This window comes from Calidris pugnax, unplaced genomic scaffold (assembly GCF_001431845.1).
Source record: "Calidris pugnax isolate Ruff unplaced genomic scaffold, ASM143184v1 scaffold130, whole genome shotgun sequence".
NCBI lineage: Eukaryota > Metazoa > Chordata > Aves > Charadriiformes > Scolopacidae > Calidris > Calidris pugnax.
The window spans coordinates 589,927-611,227 of record NW_015090850.1 but is presented as its reverse complement, the minus strand read 5'-3'; the positions used below and the strand labels follow the sequence as shown (position 1 = coordinate 611,227).

Genomic DNA, 21,301 nt, shown 5'->3' with positions numbered 1-21,301 from the left:
TGCATAAGATGCATCACTGTGCAAGGTGACAGCATGAGAATCATTCCTTTTTCTCTTTCTGCAGGTGCACAATTTAGATCCAAACACATGGAAGAGTGTTGAAGTTGTTCATATTGACATTGCAGATAGGACTCAAGTAGAACCAGGAGTAAGTGAATGGTGTTGGGGTGGGGGTGTAGCACGTGGCTAATTCCATTGATGCTTGTGTTGATGGGAATAGACTAAAATGGTATGGATTTTACCAACAAATAAATGAAAATTGTCTTGAATAGAAGCACTCATTCTAAAGTTCCAAACTTAGTAAATGCATTTACAGCATCAGTCTACTGAATTTGACTTCTAGTGGCACAACTGGGACACGAAGGGCACAGGCTTTTGGCAAAGGTGTGTGAAGGGGAAAGGTTTCTGCTTCATAAATTTCCTTTTGCGGTCCCGCCGTCGGTGTGTAACCTGTGCTGTTGCTGAACTGGTGTTTAACAGGTGATCTGTGGATTTACACGTGTGAAAATACTTTGTTTGGAGCACCTCTGTGTAAACCCAATCAAACGTGTGTGGGCTCTTTTAATGCAGCGAGGAAGGGTTTTGCTGCCCCTTGTTCTTTCAGACACTCACTGTGACCTTACGGCTGAGCCGGCAGGTAAAGGTGTGCTGTGCATTCCCTCTTCCATGCCTGGAATTGTGGCAGGCAATTCCAGATCTGCCAGAGCAGGATGTGTAAATAAAGGGTTGTGCTTATTAATGTGTCTTGAATATCGGTATTTACTCTGTTTAAAGGACTCTAAGGCTTTGCTATGTGCCTTCTTGCACTATGAAATTCACGCCCTGCCCTTGATATCACCTTCTCCTTTGCACCCCTATGGAAGGGTGTGATGCTACAAGAAATTGTGGCTCAAAAGATCCATCTAAACCAGTATCCTGTTAGTGGCCAGTAGCAGGTATTTGGGGAAGGATAAGAAAGCTGGGGAAGGATGGAATACTGGAAACTGGGAGATGCTTGTCCCCGAAAGATGAGTGTGGATGTAAAGGAGGTGCAGAGGCAGGGGTTGTGCGTGCCCTGCCGTGTTCATTACCCACTGACATGCCCAGGAGCACATCTGAGCCAGCTTTGAACCCACTTATACTTTTGACCTTTAAGGCATCATGAATTCTGTAGAGTGTTTATCTCTAAGTCCATCTTTGTGTGGAAGCCATTTTATATGGGGAAGTCCTTGGAACAGTTTTCAGTACATTATCCTCTTTTTTTCCTTTCTTTTGTGTATTTGACCTACAGAGTCTCAAAACTATAGGTGCAGAGTGGTTTAATCCACAGTCTTAAGTCTCCTTTGATGTTTCTACGTTCTCTTTCTTTTTTTGGTAGCTTCTAACACCACTTACTATTTTTTAGCAGATATTTTGAGCAAAAATTTTCAAATTCAGACTCTCAGTGTAGCCCGTCATTGTGCAGGAATACCTGGAACTAATTTTCAGCATGTGATTCAGATTTTCGTTTCATCTCCCAGAAATTCAGTTTTTTGCAGAGCCCTGATTTTATGAAACACTTCCATGTGAACGCTGATAACTCAGTTATCTGCAGGCTGACACCCTTCCCTCTTGTTTGCCCCCTTTCTTAGACAGTTACAGATTAATTAGCAGAAATGTTAATGTGACCCACGCTTTTAGTCTCTTCTGTTATGAAAATAGGCGGTTTCTGGTCTGTTTTCTCCTTCTTTACTGCTCATGACTCTGTTAGAAAGATTTTCCATTTATACTCATGTCTTTATGAAGTTTAGATAATGGAACTTGATGAGTATTTGTATATTTTTTTAAGTTCAGCTACATTGTAGTAACAAAATTGCCCTGATCTGTGTGATCACTTTGTGCCTTCAGGTAAGGCTGTTGGTTTTGGAAAGTGACTGTCCCCCACAAAAGCACGAGCTGTTTTCCATGGATTCTGTTTGTCCAGAGGTTCTTTTCCTGCTGTTCTCTCGTTGTTGGTCGGTGATGTCAGAGCAGTCACTGGTTCACTCTGTCGGGCAGTTTCTGGAATTGTGTACATTATGTGGCTTTTTTTTTAATGCTTGTTTTCTGGTAATTCTCATTCTTGGTGGCTGGGCGGGTTTTTTGGTGTTAATTTTTTAGGGAGAAGAAATAGTGTTGCTCAAGGGGAGTTTTATTTGTACATTTATTTTCTCAGTCGTAGTTTTGCCTGGAAAAGCAACCCGATTGTACTGTCTTGGATAAAAGTAAATCTGAAAGAATGGAACTACATCTATGAGATCCAGCAATTTTGATAAAAGTTTTGATATATTCAAAATTTATCCATGCGTTCAGTGAAGGAACCTTGTTCAACCCATTGTGGTGTGGCAGTTATTACTTCAGTTTCAGAACTACAATCAGCAGAAATTTCAAAATAGTAACTTTCTTTAAGATACTAATGGCATGCACATGTGAACTCACGCTCATTTAAGTATGTATAGAAATAATTTGGCTGACATCTGTGGCTTTCTTTAGATATAAATTTAACCCTGCCCTCTCTTAATCATCTCCAGCATACAATCTATGTAGCTTTATGTGATTTGTGTATAAAAATCACTTCCCTGGAGAGTAAAACTTTTTGAAGAGTAAGCAGAAGTGAACACTCAATTAACATCAGAAGAGGCTCCGTTTTTGGAAACAATTTGTAAGAAAGTAGAGTGGAGTGCAAACAAAGAAATTGAAATCAGGTTTATAGCTATTTTTGTACAATGAAGAAATTAAAAGTCGTCTTCTAGATGGTAGTGGATCTTCATTATATTACTTGAAACAAACTTGTAAAAATACAACTTTATAGAGATCAGTCAGATTAATTAACGCAGGCACGAAGCACTAGAGATACAGGATTTCTCTGTGCTGGGCTGTGAGTACAATCTCTTCTTCTTCAGTTTGAAGAAATACAAAGGAATACAGGAAATGCTCTTTCCTAGTCTGTAAAAGTGATAAAAGATTCTTGAGTAAAAAAGCTGTTTGTCTGATAGGTGGATCCTTCCCATTTTGGACTTAATTTATCAGGTGACAGGCATCTAAAAAGTCCATATTGTTAGTCCAGGAGCTCAGCAGCATCATTCTACATTTTATCCCCTGACAGAGGCTTTTTTCATACTGTCCTGGCTGCTTATAAATGGTCCTATCTTCTAGCCAGCCTTCTAAGACCTTTAACTTCTAGTGCGTTGCACCACACTGCAGCGTGTGTCTGTGCTGATTTAAATGGTTAAAGTTTATCATTTTATTTTGTTTTATTGTTTGTTTGAACTTTGGCTTTCTTTCAAAGGTGCTTTCAGGGAACAGCTCACCTGATGACTGTCCTGTAGCTACAGGGCTCTGCAGAAGACGAGGATAACTCTATAACGTATGTTATTAAAAGCCATTTAGCTGGACCTCCCCAAAATAAGCAAAGGCTGGACGTGCCTGTCAGTTAAGTGGTGCTGGTGGTGGTTTCAGTTATGGGAGTTGGTGATATGACATCATTTGGTCTGTGGTTTTGCTGTGATGGAGAATTCACAGAGCTATGGACCACTCTGGAGCAAAGCGCTCCTATGTGCTTCCTTCCACAGTCAGCTCTCTGGGCCTTTTCTGCTCAACAGCACACAATTGGGTGTTCTCTTCAAAAAAACTAATGCAATATTGAGTTGAAAAGCCAGAAATTGTGTCCACCTGCCTAGTTAGTCTTACACCACTCTGTCTTCAGGAAGCTTTGCTGTGGATTTGCAGAGAAGGCATCAGACCCGTATCATTTTTATGGTAGGTTCTGAAAGTTTTCTTCAAATCATTCTGTCCCGTATATTCGCTTTTGGGTTTTATACTGCTTGGTAGAGTGAAGTATGAGCTATCAGCAGGGCTGTTATTGCTTTTAACAGGTCTTATAAATGAGAATAAGAATTGTAAAGAAGCACCCGGATTCGGGGGTTGTTGCGATTACTACTTTATTGTGTGTGGTTCGCAGTCTCTCTAAATAATTCTTTATAATAGTTTGTGGCATTCATGCATATTATATTGAGATTTTGAGCAGAAACTGCCTATGAAATCCTATTTGTGTATTTCTTTGAAATGGTTTTTAGCTCCTCTATGTTGTTATGCTGCTGCATAATGATGTTTTGCCTGTCGAGCTTTCAAGAGGGCTTCAGGGGTTTTTAGCTGTAATATTTGTTCCAGCAGCCGCCTGTTTTTCTTCCTAAGAAGGACTTGTTGCTGTCAGGAGTTAAGCTCTTGCTGCAGAGATATTTTCCTTAAACTCTGCAAAGAACTGTTGTTTATTTGTACTTTGGCTCTAGTCCAGTCTTTTTCCTTGCACGCTGGTAGGGTTTGTGTATCGGGAAGAGTTCCTACAATGCTCTCTTGTCCATCTAGACATTCATCTAGACAGGGATGGGTTGTTTTTTTCATTGTCCTTAACAGGACTTGGTTTAACCGAGTCCTGAAAGGTCTCGGTTCAAAGCTTCTATATAATAGAACATACAGGTATGAAGTGCTCATGGTACAAGATACCACAGGTTTGGTTAGTGAGTGCAGGTTTTAATATTGAAGCTTTGGAGGATTTTGGATGAACCGGCTGTTACATGGAAATAGTGATGTTTGTGGATATTTTTGCTTTGTTTCTCTTTTTATTTTTTTCAGGAAGGAGGTTGCAATGCAAATGTAGAAATCACTAAGTATATTTCATTTTAATCATGTGGCAAGACCATTTATACTTGTGTGTTGTATGGAATGTGGAAGCTGTCTTTCTGCTGGAGAAAAACCTTGCTTTCTGAAGGTTGTTTAGCTTTCTTCAAGCAAGGATGCTGACTTCTTAAGTTCTGGGGGTTTTAATTAATATTTTATGTAGATGTCACATTGTAGTGCTTACAAAGGAAAGTAGATCAGTTACATTTCTGTATTTATAAGGAAGCTTGGAGCCGTTTTACTGCAGATTTTTGACAGTGCCTTATGGCAGCTCTGGTGAGTTGAGGGGTTTCATCTTTGGTGTGTGTCTGACCCTGGGCATCTTGCTCGTGCCGTGAGGCATCCGTTAGTCCCGTGTAAGCTTCTTGGAGTTTGTTGATTCTTCCTGTCCCTTCCAGTTACTGGATGCTACAGGACTGTATAAAGTGATGGCAATTACTTTGACAACAAGTTTACAGTGGGTTGTTGGTCTTTGAAACTGATTTTCTCCTAGGCCTTACAAGCTAGTGCGAAGGTACAGTCTAGTTACAAGTAATGTCACCTCCTCAAAATAGGTGTACTTTATAATCTTACACATTCATCCAGTCTCCTGGGGATTTTTCTTACTGGCATTGACATTTTCAGATCACACCAGTGTACTTTTCTCACTAGTCATCAACACTGGACAATAAAGTAGGTGCAAACCTCCCCTCTCTGCTGATTCCAAGTGGAACAGGCACAGGAAGAGCCCGTTAGGCAGCAATTACAGTCAGCATTGTCTAATTGGAACCAGTAGGCATGACAAATAATAAAGCATAACAATTATGATACAGAAATGCTAAATAGATTTATATAATATCATGTAAAATAATAAGTATATAAATAATAAAATATATTATTCAACTCTATTTATATTAGCTTTTTTTCCCCACGGTGTATGACTCGGTAAGCAGTGATGTCTGGTGTAAAGGAGTGATGTCTGGTGTAAATCTGTGCCTCTCAGCCTGCTGCCCTGTGTCCTCTGTGCTCAGCCTGGAGATGGCCCAAAGGTTGAGATTATGCCATTTCCCATTTTCCCAGTTATCTCACTTATGCCTTCTCCCCTCCTCTTCTGCCTTCTCAGGGTGATGATCTCATATTGGCTTGGAACATGTTAGCACACTAGTTTCTGTGTTAGAACTTTCTCTTCCCATCAAAAGTTTACAAAACCAGTAGGATGGTGCTTATGTCTCATTGTGTGCTGCACAAGGGAGTTGTGAGGGAGAAGGGAGCCCTGGTGTGCTCTCGTGGTGTGAACAGATCACGAGGGGGTGTGATGGAGTATTCAGCACAGACCAACTCCACCCAGAAGAATACAGCTGAATCTAAAATCCAGGTTTCCCGAATGCACAAGAACTGAAGGCTTTGTGCTGGTTTGGAATTGGTTAGTGAGGGAATCAAAATGTAACTGTGAAGGTTATTCCCTTTTAGAAAGGTAGAGGAGGAAAGGGTGGGGTTTGAGAACACTGTCTTTATGAAGTCCAGAAAAAAATCCATGGCATGGATATATTTTGCATAAGATGCATCACTGTGCAAGGTGACAGCACGGGAGTCATTCCTTTTTCTCTTTCTGCAGGTGCACAATTTAGATCCAAACACATGGAAGAGTGTTGAAGTTGTTCATATTGACATTGCAGATAGGACTCAAGTAGAACCAGGAGTAAGTGAATGGTGTTGGGGTGGGGGTGTAGCACGTGGCTAATTCCATTGATGCTTGTGTTGATGGGAATAGACTAAAATGGTATGGATTTTACCAACAAATAAATGAAAATTGTCTTGAATAGAAGCACTCATTCTAAAGTTCCAAACTTAGTAAATGCATTTACAGCATCAGTCTACTGAATTTGACTTCTAGTGGCACAACTGGGACACGAAGGGCACAGGCTTTTGGCAAAGGTGTGTGAAGGGGAAAGGTTTCTGCTTCATAAATTTCCTTTTGCGGTCCCGCCGTCGGTGTGTAACCTGTGCTGTTGCTGAACTGGTGTTTAACAGGTGATCTGTGGATTTACACGTGTGAAAATACTTTGTTTGGAGCACCTCCGTGTAAACCCAATCAAACGTGTGTGGGCTCTTTTAATGCAGCGAGGAAGGGTTTTGCTGCCCCTTGTTCTTTCAGACACTCACTGTGACCTTACGGCTGAGCCGGCAGGTAAAGGTGTGCTGTGCATTCCCTCTTCCATGCCTGGAATTGTGGCAGGCAATTCCAGATCTGCCAGAGCAGGATGTGTAAATAAAGGGTTGTGCTTATTAATGTGTCTTGAATATCGGTATTTACTCTGTTTAAAGGACTCTAAGGCTTTGCTATGTGCCTTCTTGCACTATGAAATTCACGCCCTGCCCTTGATATCACCTTCTCCTTTGCACCCCTATGGAAGGGTGTGATGCTACAAGAAATTGTGGCTCAAAAGATCCATCTAAACCAGTATCCTGTTAGTGGCCAGTAGCAGGTATTTGGGGAAGGATAAGAAAGCTGGGGAAGGATGGAATACTGGAAACTGGGAGATGCTTGTCCCCGAAAGATGAGTGTGGATGTAAAGGAGGTGCAGAGGCAGGGGTTGTGCGTGCCCTGCCGTGTTCATTACCCACTGACATGCCCAGGAGCACATCTGAGCCAGCTTTGAACCCACTTATACTTTTGACCTTTAAGGCATCATGAATTCTGTAGAGTGTTTATCTCTAAGTCCATCTTTGTGTGGAAGCCATTTTATATGGGGAAGTCCTTGGAACAGTTTTCAGTACATTATCCTCTTTTTTTCCTTTCTTTTGTGTATTTGACCTACAGAGTCTCAAAACTATAGGTGCAGAGTGGTTTAATCCACAGTCTTAAGTCTCCTTTGATGTTTCTACGTTCTCTTTCTTTTTTTGGTAGCTTCTAACACCACTTACTATTTTTTAGCAGATATTTTGAGCAAAAATTTTCAAATTCAGACTCTCAGTGTAGCCCGTCATTGTGCAGGAATACCTGGAATTAATTTTCAGCATGTGATTCAGATTTTCGTTTCATCTCCCAGAAATTCAGTTTTTTGCAGAGCCCTGATTTTATGAAACACTTCCATGTGAACGCTGATAACTCAGTTATCTGCAGGCTGACACCCTTCCCTCTTGTTTGCCCCCTTTCTTAGACAGTTACAGATTGATTAGCAGAAATGTTAATGTGACCCACGCTTTTAGTCTCTTCTGTTATGAAAATAGGCGGTTTCTGGTCTGTTTTCTCCTTCTTTACTGCTCATGACTCTGTTAGAAAGATTTTCCATTTATACTAATGTCTTTATGAAGTTTAGATAATGGAACCTGATGAGTATTTGTATATTTTTTTAAGTTCGGCTACATTGTAGTAACAGAATTGCCCTGATCTATGGGATCACTTTGTGCCTTCAGGTAAGGCTGTTGGTTTTGGAAAGTGACTGTCCCCCACAAAAGCACGAGCTGTTTTCCATGGATTCTGTTTGTCCAGAGGTTCTTTTCCTGCTGTTCTCTCGTTGTTGGTCGGTGATGTCAGAGCAGTCACTGGTTCACTCTGTCGGGCAGTTTCTGGAATTGTGTACATTATGTGGCTTTTTTTTTAATGCTTGTTTTCTGGTAATTCTCATTCTTGGTGGCTGGGCGGGTTTTTTGGTGTTAATTTTTTAGGGAGAAGGAATAGTGTTGCTAAAGGGAAGCTTTATTTGTACATTTATTTTCTCAGTCGTAGTTTTGCCTGGAAAAGCAACCCGATTGTACTGTCTTGGATAAAAGTAAGTCTGAAAGAATGGAACTATATCTATGAGATCCAGCAATTTTGATAAAAGTTTTGATATATTCAAAATTTATCCATGCGTTCAGTGAAGGAACCTTGTTCAACCCATTGTGGTGTGGCAGTTATTATTTCAGTTTCAGAACTACAATCAGCATAAATTTCAAAATAGTAACTTTCTTTAAGATACTAATGGCATGCACATGTGAACTCACGCTCATTTAAGTATGTATAGAAATAATTTGGCTGACATCTGTGGCTTTCTTTAGATATAAATTTAACCCTGCCCTCTCTTAATCATCTCCAGCATACAATCTATGTAGCTTTATGTGATTTGTGTATAAAAATCACTTCCCTGGAGAGTAAAACTTTTTGAAGAGTAAGCAGAAGTGAACACTCAATTAACATCAGAAGAGGCTCCGTTTTTGGAAACAATTTGTAAGAAAGTAGAGTGGAGTGCAAACAAAGAAATTGAAATCAGGTTTATAGCTATTTTTGTACAATGAAGAAATTAAAAGTCGTCTTCTAGATGGTAGTGGATCTTCATTATATTACTTGAAACAAACTTCTAAAAATACAACTTTATAGAGATCAGTCAGATTAATTAACGCAGGCACGAAGCACTAGAGATACAGGATTTCTCTGTGCTGGGCAGTGAGTACAATCTCTTCTTCTTCAGTTTGAAGAAATACAAAGGAATACAGGAAATGCTCTTTCCTAGTCTGTAAAAGTGATAAAAGATTCTTGAGTAAAAAAGCTGTTTGTCTGATAGGTGGATCCTTCCCATTTTGGACTTAATTTATCAGGTGACAGGCATCTAAAAAGTCCATATTGTTAGTCCAGGAGCTCAGCAGCATCATTCTACATTTTATCCCCTGACAGAGGCTTTTTTCATACTGTCCTAGCTGCTTATAAATGGTCCTATCTTCTAGCCAGCCTTCTAAGACCTTTAACTTCTAGTGCGTTGCACCACACTGCAGCGTGTGTCTGTGCTGATTTAAATGGTTAAAGTTTATCATTTTATTTTGTTTTATTGTTTGTTTGAACTTTGGCTTTCTTTCAAAGGTGCTTTCAGGGAACAGCTCACCTGATGACTGTCCTGTAGCTACAGGGCTCTGCAGAAGACGAGGATAACTCTATAACGTATGTTATTAAAAGCCATTTAGCTGGACCTCCCCAAAATAAGCAAAGGCTGGACGTGCCTGTCAGTTAAGTGGTGCTGGTGGTAGTTTCAGTTATGGGAGTTGGTGATATGACATCATTTGGTCTGTGGTTTTGCTGTGATGGAGAATTCACAGAGCTATGGACCACTCTGGAGCAAAGCGCTCCTATGTGCTTCCTTCCACAGTCAGCTCTCTGGGCCTTTTCTGCTCAACAGCACACAATTGGGTGTTCTCTTCAAAAAAACTAATGCAATATTGAGTTGAAAAGCCAGAAATTGTGTCCACCTGCCTAGTTAGTCTTACACCACTCTGTCTTCAGGAAGCTTTGCTGTGGATTTGCAGAGAAGGCATCAGACCCGTATCATTTTTATGGTAGGTTCTGAAAGTTTTCTTCAAATCATTCTGTCCCGTATATTCGCTTTTGGGTTTTATACTGCTTGGTAGAGTGAAGTATGAGCTATCAGCAGGGCTGTTATTGCTTTTAACAGGTCTTATAAATGAGAATAAGAATTGTAAAGAAGCACCCGGATTCGGGGGTTGTTGCGATTACTACTTTATTGTGTGTGGTTCGCAGTCTCTCTAAATAATTCTTTATAATAGTTTGTGGCATTCATGCATATTATATTGAGATTTTGAGCAGAAACTGCCTATGAAATCCTATTTGTGTATTTCTTTGAAATGGTTTTTAGCTCCTCTATGTTGTTATGCTGCTGCATAATGATGTTTTGCCTGTCGAGCTTTCAAGAGGGCTTCAGGGGTTTTTAGCTGTAATATTTGTTCCAGCAGCCGCCTGTTTTTCTTCCTAAGAAGGACTTGTTGCTGTCAGGAGTTAAGCTCTTGCTGCAGAGATATTTTCCTTAAACTCTGCAAAGAACTGTTGTTTATTTGTACTTTGGCTCTAGTCCAGTCTTTTTCCTTGCACGCTGGTAGGGTTTGTGTATCGGGAAGAGTTCCTACAATGCTCTCTTGTCCATCTAGACATTCATCTAGACAGGGATGGGTTGTTTTTTTCATTGTCCTTAACAGGACTTGGTTTAACCGAGTCCTGAAAGGTCTCGGTTCAAAGCTTCTATATAATAGTTGTTTTTTTCATTGTCCTTAACAGGACTTGGTTTAACCGAGTCCTGAAAGGTCTCAGTTCAAAGCTTCTATATAATATAACATAACATACAGGTATGAAGTGCTCATGGTACAAGATACCACAGGTTTGGTTAGTGAGTGCAGGTTTTAATATTGAAGCTTTGGAGGATTTTGGATGAACCGGCTGTTACATGGAAATAGTGATGTTTGTGGATATTTTTGCTTTGTTTCTCTTTTTATTTTTTTCAGGAAGGAGGTTGCAATGCAAATGTAGAAATCACTAAGTATATTTCATTTTAATCATGTGGCAAGACCATTTATACTTGTGTGTTGTATGGAATGTGGAAGCTGTCTTTCTGCTGGAGAAAAACCTTGCTTTCTGAAGGTTGTTTAGCTTTCTTCAAGCAAGGATGCTGACTTCTTAAGTTCTGGGGGTTTTAATTAATATTTTATGTAGATGTCACATTGTAGTGCTTACAAAGGAAAGTAGATCAGTTACATTTCTGTATTTATAAGGAAGCTTGGAGCCGTTTTACTGCAGATTTTTGACAGTGCCTTATGGCAGCTCTGGTGAGTTGAGGGGTTTCATCTTTGGTGTGTGTCTGACCCTGGGCATCTTGCTCGTGCCGTGAGGCATCCGTTAGTCCCGTGTAAGCTTCTTGGAGTTTGTTGATTCTTCCTGTCCCTTCCAGTTACTGGATGCTACAGGACTGTATAAAGTGATGGCAATTACTTTGACAACAAGTTTACAGTGGGTTGTTGGTCTTTGAAACTGATTTTCTCCTAGGCCTTACAAGCTAGTGCGAAGGTACAGTCTAGTTACAAGTAATGTCACCTCCTCAAAATAGGTGTACTTTATAATCTTACACATTCATCCAGTCTCCTGGGGATTTTTCTTACTGGCATTGACATTTTCAGATCACACCAGTGTACTTTTCTCACTAGTCATCAACACTGGACAATAAAGTAGGTGCAAACCTCCCCTCTCTGCTGATTCCAAGTGGAACAGGCACAGGAAGAGCCCGTTAGGCAGCAATTACAGTCAGCATTGTCTAATTGGAACCAGTAGGCATGACAAATAATAAAGCATAACAATTATGATACAGAAATGCTAAATAGATTTATATAATATCATGTAAAATAATAAGTATATAAATAATAAAATATATTATTCAACTCTATTTATATTAGCTTTTTTTCCCCACGGTGTATGACTCGGTAAGCAGTGATGTCTGGTGTAAAGGAGTGATGTCTGGTGTAAATCTGTGCCTCTCAGCCTGCTGCCCTGTGTCCTCTGTGCTCAGCCTGGAGATGGCTCAAAGGTTGAGATTATGCCATTTCCCATTTTGCCAGTTATCTCACTTATGCCCTCTTCCCCTCCTCTTCTGCCTTCTCAGGATGATGATCTCATATGATGTGGCTTGGAACATGTCAGTCTGTGTTAGAACTTTCTCTTCCCCTCAAAAGTTTACAAAACCAGTAGGATGGTGCTTATGTCTCATTGTGTGCAGCACAAGGGAGTTGTGAGGGAGAAGGGAGCCCTGGTGTGCTCTCGTGGAGTGAACAGATCACAAGTGGGTGTGATGGAGTATTCAGCACAGACCAACTCCACCCACCCTGCTCCAGACCACTCAGGAGAATCAATTCCATAGTCCTGAACAGAAGCTTAACGCTGATGTTGGCTCTAGTAGATATTTTTCTGACTCTCAGGGTTTTTTTATATTCTAGGACTACAAAGCTGATGAAGACCCTGCATTATTTCAGTCGGTTAAGACGAAGAGAGGACCTCTGGGGCCAAACTGGAAGGTACTAAGAACTGATGTTACAACCTTAGGAAGTCTTTATCAGCAGAAAAAATATAGTTCACCATTCCTTAGAGACCAGCAATGGTAGTCTTAAAACAGAGGGCAGAAATTCAGTACTACTTGTCTTTTTTATATTCAGTTAAAATTCCAAATACATTAATAAGCGGAAGTAATTTGCCTTTGCACAGTAGACCCAAAAGTAAAAACTACTCTGGTGCTCGTTATTGTAATTGAGCTTCATTGTCCTTTCAAAGCATCAGAAAGTGTATTACAGTGGAAATCATGACATTGAAATCCATGTTAAGACTAAGATTTATAGTATATGTTTGCAGCATAGGTGGAATTGTCTTACAGATTTACCCTGATTGTTTGTTAATCCCTGTTACCCTGTGGTCAGAGTACGGCGCTGAGTATTTACTAATACTTAGAATTCTTAATAATATTTATAATTATAATAATTTTTTTAATTTAGTTTACTACAAATTGATAATGGTGGTAGTCTTAAAACAGAGGGCAGAAATTCAGTACTACTTGTCTTTTTTATATTCAGTTAAAATTCCAAATACATTAATAAGCGGAGGTAATTTGCCTTTGCACAGTAGACCCAAAAGTAAAAACTACTCTGGTGCTCGTTATTGTAATTGAGCTTCATTGTCCTTTCAAAGCATCAGAAAGTGTATTACAGTGGAAATCATGACATTGAAATCCATGTTAAGACTAAGATTTATAGTATATGTTTGCAGCATAGGTGGAATTGTCTTAAAGATTTACCCTGATTGTTTGTTAATCCCTGTTACCCTGTGGTCAGAGCACGGCGCTGAGTATTTACTAATACTTAGAATTCTTAATATTTATAATTATAATAATTTTTTAAATTTTGTTTACTACAAATTGATAATGTAATTTATAATTATAATACTTAGAATTATACTTTCTAAGAAGTATAATACTTTAATTTGACTGAAGTAAATTTAAATAAAGAATTAATATTTCCTTTCTCTTCTCCATAAACAGAAAGAGCTAGCAACTGATGAAGAGTGTCCTAAAATGTGCGCTTACAAGTTGGTGACTATCAAATTTAAATGGTGGGGACTGCAGAACAAAGTTGAAAACTTTATACAGAAGGTAAGCACTGGTTCCTTGCTGGGGGGCAGGTGGGGTGGTTCTCTGCTGCCCTGGGGGTTTTTTGAGGAGAGGCAGTGGTGGAGTTTCCTCTCGATTGCAGTCAGGCAATTTCTGTTCTTTTCTTCAGCAGTTACAAGTATTTGTGTCTTGATCTACCAGTGATGGTGTTTCATTGGTGGCAATAAATGACTTTCGCAGTTAAAAAAGCAAAGAGTCTGTGTTATGTAGGTTTAACACTCGATTTTGTAAGCAACAACACTTGACAGGAAGAGAATTCTTTGATTTTTGTTTCCTTGTAAGCTGAAAGTTGCATACGACATGTACTGGTGTTTCTCCAGTATTTTATGGGTTTTTTTATTAATCTGTTCTTGTGTTTTCAGACCTTTTCCATTGTGCTAACCAGGGCTCTTAGCTCAGAGCGAGCCACACAAATGTTTATTTATTTATGTTTGTTTATCTTCTTAAAGCAAGAAAAAAGGATATTTACCAACTTTCACCGCCAGTTGTTCTGTTGGATTGACAAGTGGATTGATCTGACTATGGAAGACATTAGGAGAATGGAGGATGAAACCCAAAAGGAGCTGGAAGCGGTAAGAATGATGGCTTTTTAAGGTTGATATTTGTGTGCTATCTCCCTGTAGATTTCTCTGGTCAGGAACTGATGAAAGTTACGTGGTGTCCATCCCCTTGTGTGTGTTTGGGTAACTGCTGATGAACATCATGGCCCTTTTAGTGCTTCTCCTGGGCAGACCCTGCCAAGCTGCTGCATTCTGGGTTGTGTGGGGCTGGAAGGTAAATCCACTAAATCCAGAACATCTGCCCCGACCCACCTCTGTATTTATGGAGTCCCATTCACACCACACTCGCACCGAGTCCCATCCAGTGCCTTTTTACCCCTTGTCAGTTAGAGCTCAGAGTTGTCATCTTGCTTTTCCATCATGTGTCTTGCTTTGTTTCATTTCTAATCCTCGTCAGATCTGATTAGTTTTTCTCTTCAAATGTGTCTTCAAGCAAGCTCCTGTGTGTCACTCGACAGCTCATCCCAATTAGCACACCAAAATGGAGAAATTCACTTGCAGAAAGGAAGTCAGTAATATTCACAGGCTTCAGATAGCATCAATTTTCATGTGTTAGTGGCTGTGAGGAGCAGATACACACAGCCTGATCTGGCTTTGCACCCGTGTCTAGAAGGAAACTCTCTCTCTTTCTCTCTTTTTTCCTTGAAGAGGCAGAAGAACATCTCAGATTAGGCAGGAAGCATCATTCTTCTGTAGCATTATTCCAGAGCGTGACCATTGGCATGAACCTTTCTCATTTAAAATCCTGCAGGTTTATGAAGTTCTTTGCGGCCTTTGGATTTGCAGTTCTGTTTCATTCCCATTTTTTCCCTTTATGCCCCAAACCCACTCAGCTCATCGCTTCCCTTCCATTGTCTTGGTTCTTTAAAGACATGATGTGTCTTTAACTATAACTTGCTTTTTTTGCATGGTTTAACTCATTTCAGCTGCCAGACATCTTTAATCAGGTCACCTGGTGCTTTACTCCTACTGTTGACCCTGGTTCTGAAGTGCATTTTGTGGTTTGTGCCTCCCACATCTTTTAGTTTCAAAATCAGCTGTAGCTCCTCCATCCTCACTTGTTGTGCTCTCTGGGTTTGGGCATTAGGAAGTTTGTGGAGCCATCCTGCATTTCCTAGAGATGTTTTTTGGGTTTGGAAGAAGCATTTCCTTACTCTTTTGTGTGTGAATAGGTCAGTGTTCTGAGCTGGTAGAACCAAACTTTCTTTTCAGACAAGCTGAGAGGTTTGTCTGCGTTGGCAGCAGAGCCCAGACTGTGCTTTGGGAAAGAGTGATGTTCACTCACTCTTGCAAACACTCTTCTCATCAGCATTTGGATTTTTTTGATGATGGCAGGTGTTCTCTCAAATCACATGGATTTCTTCTTTAATTCCACTTTATTCCAGAACCCATTCCTAGAGCCACCCATTCCTGGGTGTCTGTGAAGGAGGTAGAGTAACATTTTCCTCTCTGTAGCTGATGTTTGTCAGAAGGGTTCTCTTTCACACACCATAGTTATTTATTTAGAATGAAACATTTCATCCAGTTTCTCTGAGAAAGGGTAGTGGGAGCGTGAGGAGAGCACACAAGGAGTGTGTTGGAGAGACTGAGCAGCACTTTACTCACCTGTGTGTGAGGAAAACTCCCTTTTGTGTCTCTGTGGATGTTTGTCTTCCTGTAGAGAAAGTTCTGTTTCACGTTTTGCACTGGTAAGTAACTTCTTTTAAATAATTTTTTGCCAAATATTTGCTGCTTTTTAGTTTTTACTTTAACCCAAACCCATATCACATCTTCCTGGGTATAACATTTATCCTCATTTTTAAATATCAAGCGTAATTATTTACCATTTTGGTAATGGTGCCATTTACCATTTTTGTTGTGTAAGATGTAAGCATCAGGAACTTAAGTGTATTGTTGAAAAAGTCAGTTTTTCACAAGAGAAATGTATTGGTTAGTTACACTAACCCAGCTTTTCTGTGTGTATTGTGAAATGTGAGAGGAGTGGGGACCTACTGTTTAAATGTTTCGGTTTTTCTCAGCTGTTACAATAGGGCTATCTACAAAAACCTATAAATTATGCATTTTCAAGGTTTTTGTGGTGAAGTGCATTATTGGAGAATAACCTAAAGACAAAAATTTCACTGCCAAATGAAATAGGAATGCTAATTTTATCCCAGATAATTTGGTTTTATGTTTCATTATTCAACTGCTTCAGTCATTGTGCTAAACAGTAACTTCCATTAAATCCCAAGGATACCCCAAATCCTTCGTTTTATGGTCAGGAGCTCTGGGAAGTGAGTGCTTAGTGATACAATGAGAATCTCTTCCTGCTCCCGTCCCCGCAGAGCAGCAGTTTCTGATGGTGCTGGTCCCTGCAGTTCTGTGATGCATAAAACCAAACCAGTGCAGAAAACATGCCCAGTGATACCGGCAGCACCCCGTTTTCTTACACACACCCCTTCCTCTTGCTGTCACTTTCTCATTAACACCTTTTCTTCCTTCTGGCTTGAACTAATCTTTCTCCTTGGACTCTCTGCACATTTCAGTTCTTTTGTTGGTCCCGGTTTCTGATGGTGCTGGTCCCTGCAGTTCTGTGATGCATAAAACCAAACCAGTGCAGAGAACATGCCCAGCGATACCAGCAGCACCCCGTTTTCTTACACACACCCCTTCCTCTTGCTGTCACTTTCTCATTAACACCTTTTCTTCCTTCTGGCTTGAACTAATCTTTCTCCTTGGACTCTGCACATTTCAGTTCGTTTGTTGGTCCCTTTCTTCGTCTTAAGTCCATTTTTATGTTTTGGATCTCTCTTTCTGTTACTTTTTTGTTACTCTCTGAGTCCTCCTCAGTGTTCTGCAGAGTTTCTCTGTCCCAGCTCATCCTTTTCTCACTGTTTATCTTTCACTTAGTGCCTTCTGTATCTCACTTCTGGAGCTGAGAAGCACCTTTGCTTCGTTAAACCCCCATCAGTTAATCAGTGCAGAATAGAAAAGCATCTGCCCCTGCCAGAGCACTGTGACCTCCCTCCCTCAGGTCTTCCTGGGGGCAGAAATGCCACGTTGGCTATTTTGAGCAGCGTGGCTCCATGCTGAAGCATCGTGGGCTCTTAAAAAAAAAATTTAAGCAGCATCATTTCCAGCTGCCGTAGAGTTCCCAGGCTTCCTCACCAAACAGAAATACCAAATACCCAGTCTCCAAAAAAACCTCAGCTGTAGCTGAGGCTGGTCCTGGCCAGGGCAAAGCAGGTCCTGGTCGTGTAGATCGTTACTTCTCTCTTACTAACCAACAGCGCGACAGGTTCTGTGTGTGGTAGCTCACAGTTTTATTTTACGTTTAGATGCGTAAGAAGGGTTCCGTTCGAGGCACTTTGGCTGCTGACGCCTAGAGGAGTTCTCTGTAGGTTCTGAGGCAAATCAAGCTGTGTAAGTCAATTGCTGGATGGCAAAGGAGAAAAGGGATTAATGTTCTGATGGATGGGAATTGCTGGCAGGAATCATCTACAGCCATAGAGGAGTTTGGGTTGGAAGGGACCTTTAAAGGCCATCTAGTCCAACACCCCCCTGCCGTGAGCAGGGACATCTACAGCTAGACCAGGTTCCTCAAAGCCCTGTCCAACCTGGCCTTGAATGTTTCCAGGGATGGGATGTCCACCACCTCTCTGGGCAACGTGGGCCAGGGTTTCACCACCCTCATTGTGAACAATTTCCTCCTTCCTCCTTGTACCTAGTCTAAATTTACCCTCTTTTAGTTTAAAACCATTCCCCCTTGTCCTGTCACAACAGGTCCTCCTAAAAAGTTTGTCCCCATCTTAGAAGCCCACCTCAGATACTGAAAGGCCACAATGAGGTCTCCCTGAAGACTTCACTTCTCCAGGCTGAACAACCCCAACTCTCCCAGCCTGAATGGAGGTATATCCAGATAACGCTTCTGGGCCTTCCTTCCCTCCTGTTTGATAACCTCTTGGTGATCAAACGCTTGTAGATGACCCTTGGTGTCATCTCTGGGGTACATAGGAGACCTTCTCCACAGGTGGACACTGTAAAGACTGAGCAGGTGGCAGAATGCCTGAGGTGTTGGCCACATAACTCGGTTCCTTGTGCTTATCTACGGGTACAGAAACCCAAAGTGGGCGACTCTGAACCTGCAAAGTAGCCTTTTGAGCCCAAATCAGAGAAGTTGGTGAGCATCATTTTGCTGCACACTCAGCAGCAAAGTGATGTGTGGACTCAGTCCATGCAATTTAGGGAAACTGTGGACTGTCATCTTCAAGGCATGTTAAATTCTTGAAATCCAGTTCCACAAGGATGTTTATAAATACTAAATTGTGTTAAAACTGTTACTGCGGGAAACAGGTTGTCCAAGAGTAACAAGATTTGGAGTGTTTATGCCCAATACCTTAGTGGTGTTTCCCCCCGTGACTGGTTTAACCCCGGGGGTGGGATCCCTGGCCAAAGCAGGTCTAAAATCCTGGTGAAGAGCGTGAGGCTCCTCAGAGGCCGGAGCTGTTCCCCACCAGCGAGGGCAAACCAAGATTCCCAAATTAAGATTCCCAAATTAAGATTCCCTGCCACGTCTTGCATTGCTTTGGTAGGATTTGCTGGGTCCTGGTGCCGTTTTGATGCCCTGCCCTGTGTCTCTTGGAGATGATAAAACTGCCTGTTTAGAACTTAAGGTCTGAGGACACCATTAACGTTTCGTTGTGTGTTTTCTTTCTCCACAGCTACGTTATCAAGGCCAAGTCAGAGGAACAAGTGCTGCCAATGATGAATGATGATGGATTTAACCGTCACATGCAGTGTCGATATACCAATGTGTGTGTGGATGCATGATTATTTGTATATAATTATATATACGCACATGCATACAGAAGGGGTTGTTACAGTGTCTCCAGGGTACTCTACCTGTCCTCAGCAACGATTCAAAGGAAACTGCTTTCATTCTGTAAACCTGAAGCAAATAAAAAAAAAATCAACTGAGTAGTGTCATTTAAAGGACGAATTAACTGCAGAATTATCCTAACTGGTATGTTTCATGAATGTCAATACTGGACCAATGTATTCCCTCCTTGGTTTCTTTCCCCCCGCCCCTGTCTCGAGTCACTCTGCTCTAACTTGCCCATATCTCACTGTAAAGAAACGGATTCCAATAAGTTCATTTCAGTTTTGTGTCTTCCCTATGTGATTATTTTTGGAATAGGAACAATGAATGTATTTATAGCTATTTATTTCTGGATTGTCATTATCCTATAGTCAAATCAGCACACACAAAAAAATTTCTATTAGTGAAATTGGAAGATTTTTACTGTTGAGTAAGTTTAACCCAAACTTTACCCATTCACTGATTTAAAAGGAAAAAAAAACATGTTTTACTGGACTTTTGTACATTGAAATGCTAATGGTTTTTCTTCATTAAAATTGGCAAGATTAAGGAAAAATGGCTTGTGATTTATAAAAGTAATTACAACTTGAAATTTTCCAGAAGCTGATTTTTTTAGACAAAGTTACTGACAATACTTGTAGAATATTTGGAGTGTATCTCAGGCCGGGCAGTGGGAGTGAAGCGGGGGGGGACAGCCCTTCCCCAAAGTAATTCTTCTGTTGATGAAATGGCAATTTTTCCAGAGTTTGGCTTTGGAAGCTATGCAAACGGTCTTGATGTCACACCCGTTACGCAATGGAATATAATGGTGATTTTTTTTTAGCTCTTTTCATGTTGAAAATACACTTTAAAAAAAGATGTATACTTTCAGATATGATGAAAGTTTAAATTGTAGCATCTGAAACGTATTTCTCTTGATATTTGTTAGGAGTAGACACGTAAAAGTAAAGATGGTGTAATAAAGACCTCCTGTAGATAACTCTAAAATAGGGAAAATGTCTTCAGCATTTTTAAAGGAAATATTCAGAGCATATCATAGGTGTATATTACCAAAATCCTTGCTAGATCAGGAACAAATTATTTTAAAAACACTAATTGGATGAAGTTCTATTAATGCCTGGTTTCCTTCCAGCATCCCCAGACACCTTAGTGGGACAAGCGTTGCTTTCAGGCTTCTGTCATCTTAATTTCATCTAAATCCAGGTATTTTGGAATGATTTGGGACCTACCTTGCTGACAAAGGGAGGGGTGTGATTTCCATTAGGGGCAGTGACAGAATTTCCCAAAGCTTGCAGGGTGGGCTGGGTGTGGGCATTCAGCCCCCTCTGCTCTGGAATTGCACCCTGTGCTGCAAAATTAATTTGTTTTTAAATGTTTTTTTTCCTTTATTGATTTGCAGTTAAACAGTTACTTGTCCTCTGTACCATCAGGGGCTTGGATTTGTAAATATAGAGAGAGACGTGCGCGCGCACACACACACAGAGGTAGGATTTTGGAAGTGCTGGCAGCCTGGGGGGGGCTGCACCTCTGGGACCCCCAGGGCTCCGTCCTCTTTGGTGCTGGGACACGAGTCCCGTGGGACACAAAACTGAGGGAAAAGGGACCCAGAACTTCCATGGTTTTGGATTAGTTGTGAATAATCGGAGAGAATCTTGTAGTGAATGTACAATGTTTAGTTTACTTTGGCAGTCTCTGGTGTGACCTACAGTAAAACAGTCAATGAAATTTAATTAAATAAATTTGATCATAAAATGCTCTGTCTCTTTTCTTAGGTCTTAGTTTTTGCAGTTTGCTGGCGTTTCTGGAGCTGGGTGAGGAGGCTGGAAGCCCTGTGAGGACACGCTGCAGCCCTTGTGAGCTCAATCCTGGCTTTGGACGTTAGTTGTGAGCTGGGGGGAAGGAAGGGAAGGGCTTGTTGGATTTTTGTGGTGTTTTAGGATTTCAGGCCGAGCAGCACAAACTTCACAGGAATAACGTAGAGTAGGGAGAAGTTGTTTTGCTGTTGTGGTGTGTTCTGACTGCCCACCTTAACCTGCCCAGCTGAGTTTGGCAGACACTTGTGTTTGATGCTCTTGTTCTGCAGCAGCTGTGGCTGTTTCCATGTCTTACAGCTGCTGCTAATTAAAGGAAAAATGCTAAGGGAAGGCTGGAGGTGGCCCTGCTGTGGGAGAGCTGGGGTGGAGGAAGGGAGGTGGCTGGGTTGGAGCCCTGGATGTCCCCTTGAGTGGTGCCAAGGCTGGTTTCCAACAGCTTGGCTCCTCCAGACC

The 21,301-nt window shown here is 41.0% G+C and overlaps 2 protein-coding genes across 2 annotated transcripts in view; both read left to right on the top strand.

The window, feature by feature from the left end:
• The first annotated feature begins 4,938 nt into the window (after positions 1–4,938).
• On the top strand, positions 4,939–20,786 carry LOC106888734 (phosphatidylinositol transfer protein beta isoform-like). Its single transcript, XM_014943160.1, has 7 exons — positions 4,939–4,950; positions 6,230–6,352; positions 12,397–12,474; positions 13,488–13,598; positions 14,066–14,188; positions 17,494–17,578; positions 18,877–20,786. Exons 1-6 carry the CDS (start codon positions 4,939–4,941, stop codon positions 17,539–17,541), a joined length of 495 nt encoding a protein of 164 aa, XP_014798646.1. The 3' UTR covers positions 17,542–17,578; positions 18,877–20,786.
• The window catches only part of MN1 (meningioma (disrupted in balanced translocation) 1), a 61,340-nt gene continuing 58,036 nt past the window's right edge, over positions 17,998–21,301 (top strand). Inside the window, exons 1-2 of the mRNA XM_014943159.1 lie at positions 17,998–18,002; positions 18,877–18,967. Coding sequence (XP_014798645.1) covers positions 17,998–18,002; positions 18,877–18,967 — 96 coding nt within the window. The remainder of the gene's footprint in view (positions 18,003–18,876; positions 18,968–21,301) is intronic.